The 19,030-nt window shown below is 29.6% G+C and overlaps 2 protein-coding genes across 4 annotated transcripts; one reads left to right on the forward strand and one right to left on the reverse strand.

Annotated features, from left to right (window-relative positions):
• Positions 1–46: 46 nt before the first annotated feature.
• LOC138178786 (uncharacterized) lies at positions 47–3,571 on the reverse strand. The gene is made up of 2 exons (XM_069111031.1): positions 3,305–3,571; positions 47–687 (listed from the first exon to the last, which is right to left on the reverse strand). Exons 1-2 carry the CDS (start codon positions 3,453–3,455, stop codon positions 80–82), a joined length of 759 nt encoding a protein of 252 aa, XP_068967132.1. The 5' UTR covers positions 3,456–3,571; the 3' UTR covers positions 47–79.
• A 1,622-nt stretch (positions 3,572–5,193) lies between these two features.
• Positions 5,194–18,819, forward strand: Ehbp1 (Eps15 homology domain containing protein-binding protein 1). 3 transcript variants are annotated; one of them, XM_069111004.1, is made up of 18 exons: positions 5,194–5,749; positions 6,296–6,503; positions 6,582–6,763; positions 6,834–7,045; positions 7,334–7,469; positions 7,553–7,786; positions 8,001–8,190; positions 10,004–10,170; positions 10,253–10,475; positions 10,624–10,794; positions 12,160–12,243; positions 12,336–12,449; positions 12,597–12,797; positions 13,459–13,608; positions 13,678–13,895; positions 13,990–14,178; positions 14,332–14,453; positions 14,558–18,819. In XM_069111004.1, the coding sequence occupies exons 1-17, from the start codon at positions 5,646–5,648 to the stop codon at positions 14,411–14,413; spliced, it is 2,865 nt and encodes a 954-aa protein (XP_068967105.1). In that variant the 5' UTR covers positions 5,194–5,645; the 3' UTR covers positions 14,414–14,453; positions 14,558–18,819. The 3 variants fall into 3 exon arrangements, with proteins under 3 accessions (XP_068967105.1, XP_068967106.1, XP_068967107.1); XM_069111005.1 differs by lacking the exon at positions 12,336–12,449; XM_069111006.1 differs by lacking the exon at positions 10,624–10,794.
• The last annotated feature ends 211 nt before the right edge of the window (positions 18,820–19,030 follow it).

Raw genomic sequence — 19,030 nt, forward strand, 5'->3', positions numbered from 1 at the left:
CCACGAGTTTTCTCTGTTTGCACATCGAATAACCTCAACAGTATGACGTTTGAATTTTCAGATATTACCAGTATACCATCTAGACTGGTTGCCTAGATCGTAGTTTATTAATAATAACATTCTGTATCTCTCCTCTTACTTCCAATTTTTCGATTGGAGATAACGATTCCATAAAAGGAAGTAAACTTTTAAAAAACTGAAGATCTGAGTTTTCTTCGCTTTTGCTGTTTATGTCTTTTTTTAATAACTCTAGCCGCTGTTCCTCTAGCTTTAAAAATTCGATATCTACGTCCCTCCGCTGCTTTTTGTATTTGTATTTAGATTTTTGTGAACATTTTGAATTTGAGTGAAATCCTGTATCTGAAAATTGGATAGGTGTGGAAGTGGAATATTCCTGCGTACAATTCGAAGTACTTGCAAAATCACTTGTATCTTTGACGTTATCATTGGAAACTTCATCAGGTTGTTCCTCGATATTATCATCGCTAATGAACGAATTATCTGGCAAATTACTTCCACCGCGAGTATGAGCTACATAATCCTTGATGAATCCCATCATTTCGAAATAAGGCCATTTGATCTTACATGGGGTCGTTGCTTTCGAGTCAGACTTCAAAGGGGGAAGCTTCTGTATGTTTTTCCTATAGCTGTCTTTTAAATTCTTCCATTTCAGTTTTGCAACAACTCCTGAAAGCACAAAAATTTGCATTTACTTTTCGAACATCGTATTACATATTTATTGTTTTTGCCAATACAGGTATTTAGCAATTGGGATCAGTCTTTCGTTATTTGGCATTCGTTTTTTCGAATAAATCAATCAACTGTATGCACGATCGTATTGAAAACATGCAGTGTCATATGGGACAAATTTATGTATTTGATCTTGCAGTGACTTTGAAATCTTCTGTGTTAGATATTACCTAAAAGTGACTATTTTGGAAACTATTTTGAAAACGGACTGACTATCTTCAAAACATCAAAAAACTGCGATCTTGTGTTTCGGCAATGCCATACTAGTAATAGTATTTATGGAAAATGTCTTTTTGTGTCCTTGTGATGTATATCGGGTAACGCTAATGGCGTCGTCACGTTCGTAGTGTTTTCGTAGTGTGTTAGTTCGTAGTGTTTTCGTAGTGTGTTAGTTCGTGTTTTGAAACCGTCTGACGATGAGTATCAGCTACAAGAATATGTAATACAAAAATGAAGGTATATGTTTAAAAATTTTAACATGTTCTTCACAGAAGGTTTCAATGTCACCGCCAGATCGAATATACGAGTATTTTCGAAATATTTAATTTACTCGAAATAATTCGCACACGCTGCATATGTCTAAAGCCACAATGGAACATTCAAGAAATGGTATTAATGACTTTTACAATCGGTGAAAATTTCTCAACTGTATTGAGTACATCGATGGAAAACATCGTAAATCAGATGTCTGCCAAACTCCGGTTCTTATTATTTCAATTATTTGCGCTATCATTCTATTATACCGCAAGGTGTCAACAAAAAATTTATAACGATCGAAGTTGGTAGCAGGAGTAAGCAAAGAGATGGAAGCATTTTTATCACGTCAATGCTCTTCCGTCTTTCGAAACAAGAAAAATTTAACGCTTTATCCTTTCAAGCTTTCTAACATCGTTCTTCTAAATTTTAGCCGGAAATTGAGCGTATCTCGTAAAAAATAATACCTCCTGCGACCATATCTACGAAGAGCATTGACTTCGCAAAGAGAAAACTTTAATAAACCACTCTCGATAGCAAGAAAATGAATTGAACGTGCATTCGGTATTCTCTATAGTATATCCTGTCTTTTGGTTAAAGATATATAAACTTCACTGCATAAAGCAATCATTTTCATCAAATGTGTTTGTATATTACACAATTTTATCCGAGAAAGAGACAGAGATAGTGATTTAGACTACATTCGAGTAGCAACGAAGTTAAATGAAGGAAATGGTGATGATAATCCTGTACCGGATGATGGCAGATGCAGTCTATTTGAATAGAACCGATAGATGCTAGTAGCTATCGAAACGCTGTAGTATAAGATACAATTTTCAATCTTTTTTCCTTCGTCTTCTCCGCTTCATATTTCTTTACATTTGATTTAAAAATATATACATGTATATTATATGTATTAATTAAGATATCTTATAGGAATTCTTATGTGAGTTTCACAATTGTTTGTCTTCAGTAGAACACTTAATTTAGAAGATATCCCAATTCTCTTTATATACCCAATTCGATATATGTATACGAATGAAAGAAAAACTATAAATATTACAATTTATGTCAGTACAGTTGATATCTTTGTACGTGCCTTTTTTCAAAGCTGCTCAAAAAAGCTCATGCCTTTTGTACGTCACCATCAATCATTTATTACCTAGAAAACGAGTCCAGTAAACGCCATCTGCACTTAGACTCGATTACTGTTAGAACCCTTGACCTCGATCGTACAGAAAGTGGCGAGTGGCAGAAACGGTCAAAGGAGTGACGACAAGACGGCAGAAAATAAATCAAACTCATAGACAGACATAGGTATAATCGCACTGAAATAATTCGTTATATGAAATAAGTCATACACGGCTTAACGCGGCAACGCACTGCCGCTCATTCGCTGTATTGCTTATTTCATATGGCTCGGTGTAGACGAGCAACATTTTATCACCGTTACGCTGTCGTTAAAAGAACAGAGAAATAAAGTTCTTCTGTCTCACAAAAGAAGAATACATACACAGGTATTTTCTTGTTGTTTCAACCTGTCCCGCCGCTGCAGCAATTTGCCGCAAACGGCTCGTCAAAAGTCGGCCTTAGTAGTAGTAGCAGTAACAAATGTATAAAACAACTAAAACTGTATATTCTGTATTATTCGCTTTGCATTGAATAGCAAGTCAGAAGACTCGTATATGCAGTCGTAAACGAGATTTTCGTAGAAATCATTTATTTAGGTTCGTAAAGTATGATATAAAGATAAACAGATCAATGGCTAGTAGATGTAAACAAATCGCCAAGCGGCAAACGGAACGGTGAACGTTTGGTTATATTTGTGAATGTGTCACAGATTCACACATATGGACAGAATTCAATTCGCTAGTACTGGCAGTTTTTTACGAATATATAGAAAACTAAATGAGTGCGACATTTTCGTACGAGAAAAAAGTTATTCAAAATGTCGATTTTCTCTATATATTTAAAAATCATCGAAATCGGTTAAGAAATTATTAATCTACAAGTGTATCTATTAATAATTATGTTGCTAATTTAATTATGTAACAATATAAGAATAGAATAAACATTTTACCTGTACAATTACACTGCTTTCCTACTTCTTCCCATATCATGTCTGTGATAGACTTATTTTTATAATCTTTATGATTATCTTGCCATAAAATCGGCCTACATTGCACTTCAGCTATTAAACATTCGATATCAAAATAATTCTTCGTACTCATTATTACTACTTATTTGCTGTTTGGATAGCTACTAAAATAACAAACATAATAGTGGAAGACAGATCGACAAAAATTGGTCCCCTCTCTGCCGCTCACTGTTACCGCGTTGTCGCTCATCGTTAGTTGCTGCGTATGGCCTATGTCACATAAATCTGTGGCGGCCTCTCAACCAGCTTCGCAGATTGCCCGCAACGACGCCACTTCACGGTACAGTGCACGGGTTTATAGCGACAGTCGATATCTAAAATCTAATACTTTCTTACTACGCGAAACAGCAGAAATCTACCTTAATTTTGCCTGGTATGCTAAATTACCACCATAGGAAACACTGCATAACTCCAAATTGTCATGTTTAATTTTAATTTAATTGGAAAAATCTCATCGATATAATGCAAAAATTCTCACACAACAAATGTTGCAATTTAAGAAATTACACTATTGTATCGCGAACTATCAAGCTGCCAAATGTCATCAAAAAGAAATTTCAATAGAGATGACTATTCACGTGCTACAAATCTCAGCAACTACAATAATCTGCCAAATGTATCCCCAAACAAATTGTAAAGGAAAGATATGGACCTAATTGGTTCTCTCCCCCTTTTCTTATTTCTTTTTGCTCTTGACATTTCTTCTCCCTTCTTTTCTTTATCATAATATAATTAAAATTTTCCGAGCAAAAGTATTATTTTATTTCGATCTAAAATTGTATCACCATTAGGTGCCCTATATATTGATCTATTTTCTTTAATCAAATAAAACTATCAAGCGCAGGTATCTACGTTTTCAATTCATACATTTTGGTCGTCGTAATTTATCGAAATATATTGAAATATTAGATGACGCGTGTTACATTCTATTCACATCTCCCCGGTCAGTTTGATATTATTTCTTTATCTGAAAGACAATAAGGTCGCTATTGAAAACATCTTTTCCAGGAATTTGTCGACTTGTAACAGTACACGCTCGACGTTACCGACGAGTTTTTTTTGTTTAACGCTAAGGGTAAGAAAATATGTTCCTATGGAGTGAGAAATTGCAATCTGCAAACCGCTTTTACTTAGCCACAGTTTACCTACTCACAGTTTTCGAAAAAGTTAATTTTGGAAAAAATAGCAAATTTTCAACTCTAGAGATGTTTTTGCTTTGTTTATGCAATGTTTGTACTTTGATAGTAGACAGTGGCAGCTATCGAATTGCTATTAAGATGAGAAAATTTCGTGGACTCTCCCGAATAAAATGTCACGTACCTTAAGCATTATCAAAACAATACTGTCTTTTCTATTAACTAGGGAGTCAATATTTGAAGTATAGAATTGTAATTTTCAAATTTGATTTTAAGCGAACGAGCAAATTCATAGAATAAATAAAGGTTAGAGACGATGTTTCGGTTGAATCATGACACGAAGTTAGTAACAGTCTCTAGGTTCTACAATTACGACATTAATGTATGAATTATTTAGATTAATGTGTTATTCATATATTAGATTATTTATTTATAATGCATGTCGTTATTATATATAGTTAATATTAATTTTACGTAATATTAATAGAATAAAATTAGTCTCTTATATAAAACAGTTGTAATTGTTAACTTTATATATATTTAACAAAATTTATTAAGATTACGATTCGATCCTCTTGAAACTATGCGAATTTAAAAATTATTATTAAACAAAATCTATTCAGTTTATTATAACCAAGTTTCTTATCATAGAGTTGTGTAGTATGAGATCAATAAGTTGGAAGGTTTCGTGACGAAACTTTCGTCAGAGTATGAGATCGAGTTGATTCAGAAAGTTTTTAATCTCGTGGTTGTAGGTGTTGTTAATCAGTGTGCTATCAAAATATATTGTTTTGTGCGTAGGTAACACTGCGTCTATAACGAAATAATGAAATGCGTAATATCTTGAAAAATTCATGAATTAATGAATAAGGAAATATATGCTCCTGTTCATATTACACTAGTGAAAATGTCACATATATATGAATGATTAGAGTATCTTACTAATTTAATACTTTAATAACTTCAAAGAAATAAAAATTGATTCGTATATTTTGCAAGAGAGAGAGTAACTGATTTCTCAATTTCCATAATTTCGACGAAAGATGATGTGTCATAGCCGAATCGTTCGTAAATCATTATAAGTTGGAAATACTGTAAAGATCATTGAAAAAATAGTTCAATAAAAAATGAGTTCCGTCTGGAAACGATTACAACGGGTAAACAAGAGAGCCGCGAAATTTCAATTCACCGTGTCGTATCATGAAGTCAGTTTAGAAACGACAACAAAATGGTGAGTGACATATATGTATTTTTTCAACATTATTAACACGAATCAATATTTATCGTAAGTGGTTCTTTTTTGTGCTTAATATATCGTAAGGAACACGTACACGAAACATTTCATTATTACATAAAATGCTATTAATATATTATTATTCAAAACTTTGTATATACATGTATTCACAAATCTATTTGAAAAGAAATTATTATACTAAATTAGAACATTGCAGAAAAAGAGTAACATTCTGTCATTTCACACAAGCATAGGTGCTTACACAATAGAACTGGTTTAAGATATTAAATATCCATTATAAATAAATAAATACTTATGACTCTGTAACAATATTTATAGTAAACAACAATGTGAAAGAATAATTGATAAAATATAACTCTTATCATTAATTATAGCTTTACCTCTATAGCATATTTATGTATATAACATATTTTAGCTATTTTGTATATAAGATATGTGATGCATACAAATATTATTAGAAACTATTTTATATTACATAAACATATATAAATACGCCAGAAACTATATTGTAACGTTATATAGGAAGCCAAACAAACTAAGTGTTGTATGGACAAGACGTAGTAGAAGAGTTAGTTCAGAACCACTAGATTGGGAACCTAGCTTAAGTGACCCACTAAAAGGTGTTATTAGTTGGGCAGTTCCTGATAATCATACAGTTTCTGTAACTTTGTTTAAAGATCCAAGGACCCATGAATTGGAAGATAAAGATTGGACATTTGTCATCGAAGATGTAAGAAAGAATAGATACAGACATTTGCAAATATTATTATGTTAAATATGGATTAATACATTAATATAATACAACTAGGTTTCTTCTACTGGTAAAAGACGACATGTAGCTGCGACAAATATAAATATGAAAAAATATGCGACATTAGAATCTAGTCAACAACAGCTTAAATTGGATTTGAAGCCAACATCAAAAAAGATTGTTAGTGCTGCACTAGAATGTACTTTATCTTGTGTTTTCTTAAGAGAAGGAAAAGCAACGTAAGAAAATGTTTTTTAAGCTTTGATTTATAGTTAATTAAATTTAATATTCATTATAATTTTCAATCAGGGATGAAGATATGCAGAGTATGGCTAGTTTGATGTCAGTTAATAACAATAGCGATATTGCACCTTTAGATGATTTTGATAATGAAGATATACCGGAAGATGTTGAAGAAGTATCTGGAAAAAACATTGATGAAATTTTAGATATCTCTGCTCAGCTTGACTTAATGACAAGTAGTCTTACTGAAAGTGAATTACCTAGTACTCCAATAAGTGGTATGAATTAAATATTAAATACTTGTTTTGTGCAGAGAAAAGATGACTAGTCAAAGGAATGCAAGTCTGATTGGTTGTTTCTGATAGACCCAATTATATGAATAAGCTCTACTATTGGCTGAAAATGTCACTTATACAAATAAAACAATATATCAATGCTTGACAGTGAATGATGGAGAGCAGTATCTCCTTTATCCTTGTAGAATTCTCCTAGTAATCTTTTCAACTTTCCACAATGTACGCAATGTATCATTAATTCATATCTTAATCATAATGCACATTTTGCAGTGGCAAGTTTATCAAAAGATGATACTACTCCTGTAAATGATAGCGATCACATCATGCGTGATGTTAGTCTATCAGGTATTGGCGATTCTTTCAAAGAAAAATCACCCTTAAAGGATACCATTACTGTTGAAAACAAGTATGTTAATAATTGATCAGGAAAATTAAGATTCATTGTTCCACAATTTAATATTTTTAATAAATGTTTCATTACTATTGCAGTAAAAATATCGAACATAGTGCGCTAGTAAGATTACCATTACAACCACTAGAACTAAAAAAGAATGATGCCAATATTCCTAGATTAAAAGAAATTACTCCAGGTCAGGATTTATTGGAATGGTGCAAAGAAGTAACTAAAGATTATACTGGTGTAAAAGTTACCAATCTTACAACATCTTGGAGGAATGGAATGGCATTTTGTTCAATAATACACCATTTCAGACCAGATCTTATGTATGTATTAGAAAACGCATCTCGAAATATCTTAATAATATTAAATATAATAATACAAAAATATAAAATAGCTTAATAATATTAAAGATCAATAGAATGATTTTTTACAAATGAATAGCTTAAAATTACATTTTATTGTAAATTATTTATTTTTAATTTTAATAAAAATAATACTACACTGTTTTGTAATAAGTATTTTAATAATAATTTTCAGAGACATAGATTCACTATTACCACATGATGTAAAGGGTAACTGTAAGAAAGCATTTGATGCTGGAGAAGCTCTTGGTATACCTAGAGTAATAGAACCAGCAGATATGGATATACTAACTGTACCTGATAAATTAGCTGTAATGACTTACTTGTACCAACTGAGAGCACATTTTACTGGTCATGAATTAGAGGTATTTAACAAATTTCATTGATGTCTTACTTTTCTGTATCTATAATTAACTTTTTTAATTATATTATCCATAAATCTAAAGGAGTAGTTGTTTATATATATGTCGGAGATGAAAGGACATCGGAGTCTTCCCTTTGGAACCCCGGGAAAATCCCTTAACACCGTAATCTAGATTCTATCATAGGCGTAATTAAACAATTGTCGTCTTTCGATCCGATTGTATTTGTTCATGATTTGTGATAATGAGCTTGGGCTCGAGGCGATAGCCAGTCGCCGAACGTAGCCGCGGTCACGGGATGAACGCTTTGCCTAACAAAGGTATGAAGTAATTCTATAGCTCTCCTTAAAAGAAATATCTCTGGCGACACACGACAGTAAACATTCCAACGGTCTCTGTCCCTTGGCCACACTCAGTCCCTATTCTTCGAGTAAGATGATTGCCAGATGTCGATGTGTCTCCACAGTACGTGATCAGCTAGCCCGAGGGCCGTTATAAACACTAAGATCTAGTTACCTAAAGTCCTTCAAACAGATAAACAGTCTTTGTCCCAACTACGGGAAGATAGGGGAGATCTATTTCTTTCAACGAACGGCGTCTCCCACTAGCAACTTTCCCTCGAGGGCGGCTAGCATCTTTTCTAACCACCGATATGGAGATTGACCAATTAGCAGCAACGTTAATTTCCCTTACTTTCTGAACGAAGACTATCCTCGACGAATCCGATGATCTCGTGTCCTTAGACACACCCCATCATAGTTTTCCTCTGCAGCATCATCGCGACGAAAAGTCATTCTCTCGCGAGATCGTATTAGCGACTTACTTAGCGTCTGTACGCTCGGTGGATATTCCCCGTTTTAACAAAGAGTCCGACTTAGATTTTGCGGGCACGTTCATCCATCACCCCGTCGACCGCGGATTCGTTATTGAACCTAGGATCATTATCATTAGTTTCTCGAGTGTCTAATTGCCACGGTTGCTTGTCCAATTCTATAATAATCGTATCTGCACTAGTCAATGTCTTCTGTATTGCTTATCGACAATGCGTAAACCAAACGACGATTCGTTTCACGCCCCTAATCCTAATTCTAATGTAAACCCGACATATATATCTAATTTGATTTTAATATGAAACAATCTGTCAAAAAAAGATATAATCAGTTCAATTGTACTAAACAGAAATTTAAATCCCTTTCTACAGGAATTTAATTTGAGCCTTTTACTGTCTTTTTAAGAATGTCCATTTGAATTTAATTCTGCACTCGATATGTCTTATAATATTTTTTCTTTCTTCTTTTTTTACAGAATTAAATTACCATCTTTACTATTATTTGTTTTTTTTTATTTGTTTTGTTGTCCATTTTATAGAAAAATTACATAAAATCAAATTTATTCATTCTGAATGAAATCTCAACATTGAATTCTGTAAATACTCTTTAATGTACTGAATCACAAGAAGCTCTCTCCAATTCTGTCTGCAATACATACATTAATCTTGATCTCTCATTTTGTATTTAAAATTACTTTTTTATTGAGCAAATATAAGGTTAGCAAATGTAATGTTACACTATCATGGTTTTTCATATAATTACACTTATAAATTCATAAAATAAAAAACATTTTCACACACACACACACACACACACACACACATATGTATGCATTTATTTATTATATTAATTTTCTGTACACAAAGTATACTATGCATTTGTGATCAAGTTACGCATATAATTTATTAAATATCTAGAAAGTGATATGTACAATATAAAAACTATTGTACACTTTTTCAGAAAAAAAAGTTATTTCATATTTTCAGGTGCATCAGATAGGTAAAACTACAGATGAATCATCTTACATGATTGGAAGATTTAATACAGACAATAATTCAGATGTAAGCGTGCAACTGTTTGGTCAGGAAATAATTAATTTACGTAAAAAAGATCAAATGGAACATAAAAATAATAAAATTGATAGCAACAGACGGTATGTTTTTATTATATTATTAATATTTTTAATTTTTTTTAAATATTAGAAAAGACAATAAAGATACAACATTTTTCTCTAGATCAAATCCATTTGATAATAAGAAAGAGGACATTAATATTGATTCCTTAAAAAATAAGTTGCATCTAAGTTTGAATATGGAAAATCAAGATCATGATCAATGCAATAAGGATAAATCACCATCAAGTGTTAAGGATGTTAAAGATATTATACTAGCTAGTTCAAAAAGTATTCTGGAGAAAGTATTGTCACCAACTAAAGAAAAGTACTCATCTAGAGAAAAGGTATATAAGTAAATTTATAATGGATAAATAACTTCTATGTATTGTTATGTTACATTTATAGTGTCATGGTTATAAATAACTATTTTTAAATGAGTGATAAGGAGGTATTTTGTGACTGACATTATTTTATTATTAATTATATACACAGAGTAAATCTCCACCAAGAATATCACAAGCACAGCAACGCCCTATATTAATGACTCGTCGACAATTAACAGATCCTTTTGGATCTGATGAAGAAGAGGAAAATATTCAAATAATTGATGAAAAGTGGTCTCAATCAATCTCAATTAACAAATCAGAAACGCCAATGTATAATGTTAGTATTTTTGAATTGTTTAAATATTTGAATTTTATATAGCTATGTAATTGAGTTTATACACTACATTAGCAATTCATCTCTGTTTTTTTTTTTTATGTAATCTCAAAGTATTAGGACTTCCCAACAACTTCTTATAATGTGTATCAAATGCAAAAACTGTTTCGAAATTTTTAGTTTGATCTTAAAAATAAAAGCTTTGTGTGTAATACTGTCGTATTTTTATACATAAGAGGAGAGATATTTAGGTGTAATATATCAGGTTTTGTGTACGGCGGGATAGAGTTACAACTTTGAAATAGTTGGAAGTAATAGAATTGATGACTTTCAGCAATAGATCATAGTTCAATACATCGTATAGCACAAAAGTCTGTTTTGAAATTGGAGATGTTTCAAAGATTTTATGAGTAACTTTATTTTTGAATGGAATCATCAATCTTTTTATACACTAATTGGTGTACAAAATTTTTAATGAAAAAGTATGAAACTACTTTTCTTTGGAAATAGTTTCAAAGATATCTTATCTATAATTTTAAACCAGTATTTGAGTTCACGTGTCTACACTTGTACTGCTTTTTTTTTTTAAATTAGTATAAATATGAGTATAGTGAGTATAGAAAATGGTATAGATGTAGTATAAATTCTTGTTTTGAGATGTGTATTCATTTCAAAATATTTTAATTATAATACTTTAATAAAACGATTAACAACTGCCAAAAATTAACAACCGCTTTAAATAATATAAAATACTATTGACTCTGGTTAATGACATTTTACGCTTTGATATAAATGTATAAATTTCGCTTATGCAATATGGCGAGGATATTTTTCGACGATATTATGTCCACTCGTTTAAGAATCACAATACCTGCGTAATCACATATTACGCTAAAGATTTACAAAGATCGCAATAACTTATAAAGTTAATTATTGTTAGACAGAAGTTCATGAAAGATGGTCATATTTCCATCTGCTCATTTGCATTTCCAGTAAATTGCACTTAATATTCATACCAAAGTACGAAAAATGTCCACACATCAAAATGTATTTATTTATGCTATGCATTTTTTTTTGTGACTGACATTATATGCACTATTTGCTCAACATATTTTATGTTCACATATGTTTATATGTATATTTTGCATGTATATTTTGCATTCAAATACATGGGTATGAAAAATTTACATATTTAGTATTTATAATAAAGTACATATATATATATGTATATATGTATATATACATGCATATTGTATGTGAATGTTGATTATGCAGATTATATTCTTAATGTAAATCGTAACATTTAATATAGGATAAATTTTCGATAGTTTAGTAATTGAACTAATTTTATTTATCTTCTTTTTATAGGATTCAGTCAATGTTTGTGAAAGGGGTAATCGTACTGAATATCAAAGTGTATCATCACCGCAAGGAGAACAACGTTCTCAACATGTAATTACTTTCTTCATACTTACCAACTTTTTTTGTAGTGTCATAACTAATTTACTATTTTTCTTTCTTTTTTTTTTTTTTTTTTATATTAGCCATTAGTCAGTCGACATGACGAATTAAGAGAACGTGCCAGGCAACTATTAGAACAGGCTAGGAATCATACAAAGTCAACTGGCCTTATTTCCACTGCTGCTTATCCTATTGAGGTTTTGTTTTTTTTCAGTGTTATTATTTTGTGTAGAATAGTTGTGTACATTCATTTAGTTTCATACTTTTTACTCTAATTTTGTCATTTCTAATCAGATTGTCCTTTGGATTAAGAAATATTTTATTTTTTAACATTTAATTTATAGAGCCAAAATGATGATGAAAGACAGCAACAATTACGTGAAAGAGCAAGACGTTTAATAGCGGAAGTAAAAATGGGTGTTAATGTTACTTCAAATCAAATTAATGATGACAATAATAGTGAGAGACGATCCATAGATGATCAGAATAATAGTCCAAGACGTAGTATCACACCGTCTACTCCAGGTGACAAATTTAGTACAAAGGTAGGTAATTATTTTGTTCAAAATTTAATATTTCTATATTTAAATATGTATGTATAGAGTAAAAACTCCTGTATTCGAACCTCTAATATCCAAATACTAGTCTGTTAGTACCAACAGATGCTTTTTTTTGTTAAAAAAAAGTACATCTATTAAAGCAATGATTCCCAAAGTGTGCACCCTGGAGAAAACTATGTCCGCCACTGTGAAAGAACGTGGCTTCTTTCTTTCTCTTTTTTTTTTTAATCGCGCAATTGTATCTGCTGTTATAAACTTTAGATCCCGAACATTTGAGTACCCCCATATCTCTAATATATACGTCTAGCCCTACATAACTTCCCTTACTCTGGAATATTATAGCTTCTCAGTCCTAAATGCAGTTAAGCAATGATTCGCGGAACACTGTAAAATTAATATTATAACAAAATATCATTACAAAATTACTATTATATTTATACCATCTTAGTAGTTTCTTAGAGTAGCTTAACTCTACATTAATAAAAAAAAAGGTGTGTTTTTTATTTCTGATATTAAATGATTTGAATGTTAATGCTCTTACTCCATCAATGAATAGAAATTTATGTTCTTTACATCACTTATGACAAAGCACAATTTTTAATATTCATTATAAGAGATATAAATTTATATACAATAAATATTTCAGTCTGAGTATAATGGAAACACTCTAGGAACTTCGAATGTAATAGATGCAGAGAAAAAAACTGGTTCTCCTCTATTCTCGTTCTCTAAGATAATAGAGAGAATTTCACCAGACAAAACTAGCCCTGATGGTACTTCGTATACACTCAGAGGGGTATGGTTTAAATTAATTTATTTGGAATTAAGTTAGAATCAAATATCTTATGAATCATTTCATGTGTAGCTGGGAAAAGATATGACATCATATATTCAAAATGAATTAGAAGCATTAGAAAGAGAACAAACTCAAATAGATATTCAAGCTGGTAAACTTGAGAAACAACTTCGAGCTGCAATGGAAAGCGATAATGAGGATGAAACAGAAAGACTAATGTCTCTTTGGTTTACGCTTGTCAATAAAAAAAATGCATTATTGAGAAGGCAAATGCAATTGAATATATTGTAAGTAATTATGTGTTTGGTATTTTATTAATCATCTTGAATACTGTTTAGATATTTGTTGTATTGTTCTTTTACCATTTGTAATATACTTTAGAGAAAAAGAAGATGATCTAGAACGACGTTTTGAATTGTTAAATCGTGAATTGAGAAGCATATTAGCGGTAGAAGAGTGGAGAAAAACTCCTGAACAAAAAATGAGAGAAAATTTACTTTTAGAAGAATTAGTTTCAATAGTAAATAAAAGAGATGAATTAGTTCATCATCTTGATACACAAGAAAGAGCGTAAGTATAGAAGGTTACTTTATATTTAAATTTTATTGAAATTACATAATGTAATAAATATAATATAATTAATAGACATTAATAGCTGCCTTTATAGATTGTTCTTTCTGTGAATGTTATGTTACATTTTGTTTTATTATTATTATGTTTTAGTATTGAAGATGATGACGAAATAGAACGAAACTTATCTAGAGCTGGATTAGCTCAAAGAAATAAAAATTGTATGATACAATGAAAGAGTAATTTTATTCCTGTCAATACGACGAAAGTGACAAGTAAGTATTCTTAAATATTACAGACATCTTTTAATTAAAAAATGGATAATACAAAATCTTTCCCAAACAAAAGTTAAATGATCTTTAACTAAAAATAATTTTAGGTACGATTCGTTTTGCTGTGGGGTTGCCAAAGAAAACACATAATAAAATTTTTCTCAAAGATAAAATCGAGAATTTTATAATCTGTAAAACATTAATATTTAAAAACTTATTTTATACTATGAACTGTATACAAGTTGTACACAATCCGTGTTTTATATTTATACAAATTCATTAAGTACTACATAAACAAAATGCTACATTTTGTAGTAGTTTTAGGTTCAAAATAGAAACTGGTCCGTCGAAGAAATACATAAGATCAATGAAGCCTATTACGAGGTTGCAAAGATTATATGTAAAAAGAATATGTTGCTAGAAAAAATGAATTTTGGTTATAGTTCGATTCATTTATGATTCTAATGTCTTATAAAGGCAATAGTAGAAAAATACGGTACGTAGAAAACTGCTAATTTAAAGAAGGTGCTTGAATCTCGATAAGTGACGAAAGAATATAAAAAGAAATGCTGCAACATATAATGTCATATCTGCAATTAAGCAGTATTAAACATTACATAAGTTACTTAAAAAGTTACATATAAAGATACATATGTCACTTGAGGAAGAAGAAAGAAATTAGTTATTACAAAATAGTATGGAAAATTTTGTGAAAGATTTTAATGGATTATGTCTATTTTGTGCCATATAAAAATATCCTAATTTTTTTATTCAAGTAATCGTTTATTTGCCTATAAAATATTTGTCATTTTAGCATTGTGTAATATGCAATTATGCATAGAGAGTATCATATTCATTATTAATTCCTGGGTTCCATATTAATGATATATGAGGCCTAATTAATTTTGTACATTCATGCATGTATAAAATATTATCGTATATTTCTTTTTCTCAAAAGTAATGAAATGAATTATACAATAATTATTATTTCAAAATTTTATTTCTATTAAATATGCTTTTCCGGATTCATTGATATTTTAATTAATGTTAAATAAAATAACCAAAAATTAAATTGCCAAAAATTCATAATTCATTCACAAACTTAAGGACAAATATAGGACAATTAATATGCATATTCCATTTATCTATAGCTTTGATTACGTAACGCGTAATTTTAGCAATGTATTTTATGTGTATATACAGGGTATCTTACACAACTGGGACAAGCTGTATTCTTAAAACAGAGGAACATGAAAGAGTATGTTATAAACGAAAATTAAATACTCTGTTAGATGCTGCAAATATTTCTATATTGCCTCAATAAGTTAGTCTACTTGAAAAGTGCTTTTCAAGATGGAATTCTGTTGTCTTGTAATGCAATTGTCTTGTAAATTGTAATAAATTATGTTCTTCAGGAACATATTATGATAGCAAAAGTTGGTTATATTGAATATGCATTGGAAAAAGGATTTATTAATGAGCGTCCAAAAAATTGAAGAAATAATATTATATAGAGGTAATAATCGGCAAATTGCTTAAACGTTAAAATTGACATTGATTTAAAGATAAAAACCACGTAACTTATAGACTGGGTCAGTGGTGTTTCAAAATGTGCTGGAGGGATCCGAGGATTTTGAGGATCATTTTATAATAAGATCCTGATCTCAAATAAACGAAAGTATTTATGTCCTAAATCTATTAGTTTAAATATTATTTCAATTTTATGTTTATTGAATATTTTTGTGTATCATAACACTGCTATTATAGAAAACAGCTCAACTATCTCATTGATTACTTTATGAAAAAATATTTTATAATATTCAATATGAACAATTGGTTCATGTTTATAGATACATAATAATGGCATATTACTACATCTGATATATACAGAAAATGTAATAAAGAAAATTGAAAATTGAAATAATTTTTAAACTAAATCCTTGGAACATAATTAACTGAATATTTTTTTATAGAGATAAATTAGATTGATATCCATAAGATATACAATGCTATATAAAAGGGCATAATTTCACTTTTCAAGTGTACAAATGTATAAAAGTACATATAAATAATGTAGAAATATATGATATTTTTTAGTATCATTCTATTTTCTTTTTTAATATGAGTTTTTATTTTCAACTGTTCTAAGGCTCTTAAATCATAGATTAAACAGCTCTTCTTAATCATAGAGGAGACAGCTTATCTCAATTGTATATTCGTTTATGTTTCAAAACTAGATAAGAAATTTTATGTTTATACTTAGTAATCTGCTACATATACACAGTGTGACTGAAAGCATTGCATCAACTGGTAGAAAGTCATTCCTTATATAAAAATAAATCGAAAATGTTGAATAGAACCTTTTTATTCAAGATTTAATTTCTATCTTGAATTTAATAATATGTGCAAAATCACGCAAACAGTTTATATAGAAATAATAGGAACTATAGTATCAAAATGAATTTTCTTGACAATTAATGTAATTTTATTCTACATTTTTGATTTATTTTTACATAAAAAATCACCTTCTATCTACTTAATAGTTCCTTCAGCCCTGCCCTGTATACATATATATACACACACACACATGTAATAAAACGGATTTATTTAATTAATTTTCTAAAAGAATTTCTATAATTAATTTTTCATTAATGTCATTAATATGGCTACTAAGAAACTGTAACATCAGAGAATAAGTAAAGAATAAGTATGCAATGTGCATATAATATAATTCTTTTGCCTTGCAATTTAAAATTTATTTTTATTTAACAATTTTATGATATACATATAAAAATAATACTCAAAAAGTACTAAGCAACTGTTACTTTACAAAGTAAAGAAATCTAAGCTAATAAAACTTAGTTAACATAATATAATGGGATTGGTGCAGGCATATCATACTCAATGTAACTGCCATAATCGATCATCAAATACATAGAAAGCAATGCTTTCATGAAATATGCACATATAAAATAGATTGTACTTCATGTTCCATAAATTCATTTTGGTGGTAAAAAGTACTGAATTTTACTTTTAATGTTAATATGTGTGCAAATCAGACACATTTGATTTCAGTAATAACATATAAAAGATAATGAAAAAAAATTTTAATAAGCTAAGAATCGTTTTTGTTAACTTTCATGCGTTTCTAATCCTTATATAGTGAATGTTATTGTACATAATAAAGCTTTACAATATTTTAAAATAATGAAAATTTTTCAATATTCTTGGTAATTGTTAGGACATATATATATAACACAAAACGTACCGAAAAATATCAAACTGCAATATTGAAAAGTGACTGTTAAATTTTGTTTACTTTGCTGTATCTATTTTAGTACTAATTTATCGAATATCGCAACAGAAAATGTTCGATTTCTATGACTAATGTAGCAATAATTTATTATTTCAATGTCTGCAAATATTTATATCTGTACGTGAGAGCGGTAAATTGTGTATATACAGGATTAATAATTATAAGACATGTGTATGTACCACATAGAGTTGTGAATATGCAGCGTATCTCGTATAATTATTTAATCAATATTGAATTAATAGTGTAATAAATAACATATTCTTAAGGCGATTGATATAATTAAATTAGTACAGTGTATATGTTTATTTTAAAATATAAAATTGGAACAGTGAAATATTTAAATTAAGTTAACACATTGCGTACGGCGCTCTGCGTGCTTAACGCGCTCTCAGGTTCTCTTAGCGCACACATTTTTTATCGGCACAGATCTACCGATGTACTGGCTATACTGACTGATTGTTTTTACATGCTTAGAATGTTAACATTCAGTTTTTTTGCTAATTATTTGTCACCAGAAGGTTTCGTTATCCTAGTAACATAACAAAAACATTTGCCTCTAGTTGCTAAGTCATCGATTCAGTTGCAAAACATGAAAACATTGAAAACATAAAAAGATATCTCGTGACCCGTACGCAATGTGTTAAGAAATGAAGTTTCAATGTTATGAAATTCTCTCTCTTTTTCTTTCTCTTTTTGTACTTATATTAAATTAAGTGCAATATACCTTTAATCGAATTATTATAATTATATTCGTTGCTTAATTTCGAGATACTTTGTATATATGTTCCAACATAAAAACGTTTTCATATTTGTATCGTTATGTAATGTTGTACTAAAGTAACTTTAATTTATTTTATTCATTACTATTAAAAAATACTGACTACAATATATTAAAGTTATAAAAGCAATGACAATTCTTGCCAATATAATATGGAAAAAAATTAATTAACTTGTAAATTATTTTATGTGAAAAGTCAAATGTGTAGCATGTCAAAACACAGTAGTACTCGATAAATAATAAGAAATAAAGCACTACGACAAAACATAAGAAAACATTTTTATAATATTTATTATACAGCCTTTCCATACAACTGGAATTATGTAATATGTGAATTGATATGGTACTTGGAATGATAATAAACAAAGCTTACATGTTTAGGTTTAATTATTACTTTTATTTTTAATTTTTATGGATAATTTTATAAAACATAGTATAATTAAAGTAAGAAAGTAAAGATATCGTTTTTAAAACCGAATTTGGCAG

This window comes from Bombus flavifrons, chromosome 4 (genome assembly GCF_040668555.2).
Source record: "Bombus flavifrons isolate JBK064 chromosome 4, iyBomFlav1_principal, whole genome shotgun sequence".
Taxonomy (NCBI): Eukaryota; Metazoa; Arthropoda; class Insecta; order Hymenoptera; family Apidae; genus Bombus; species Bombus flavifrons.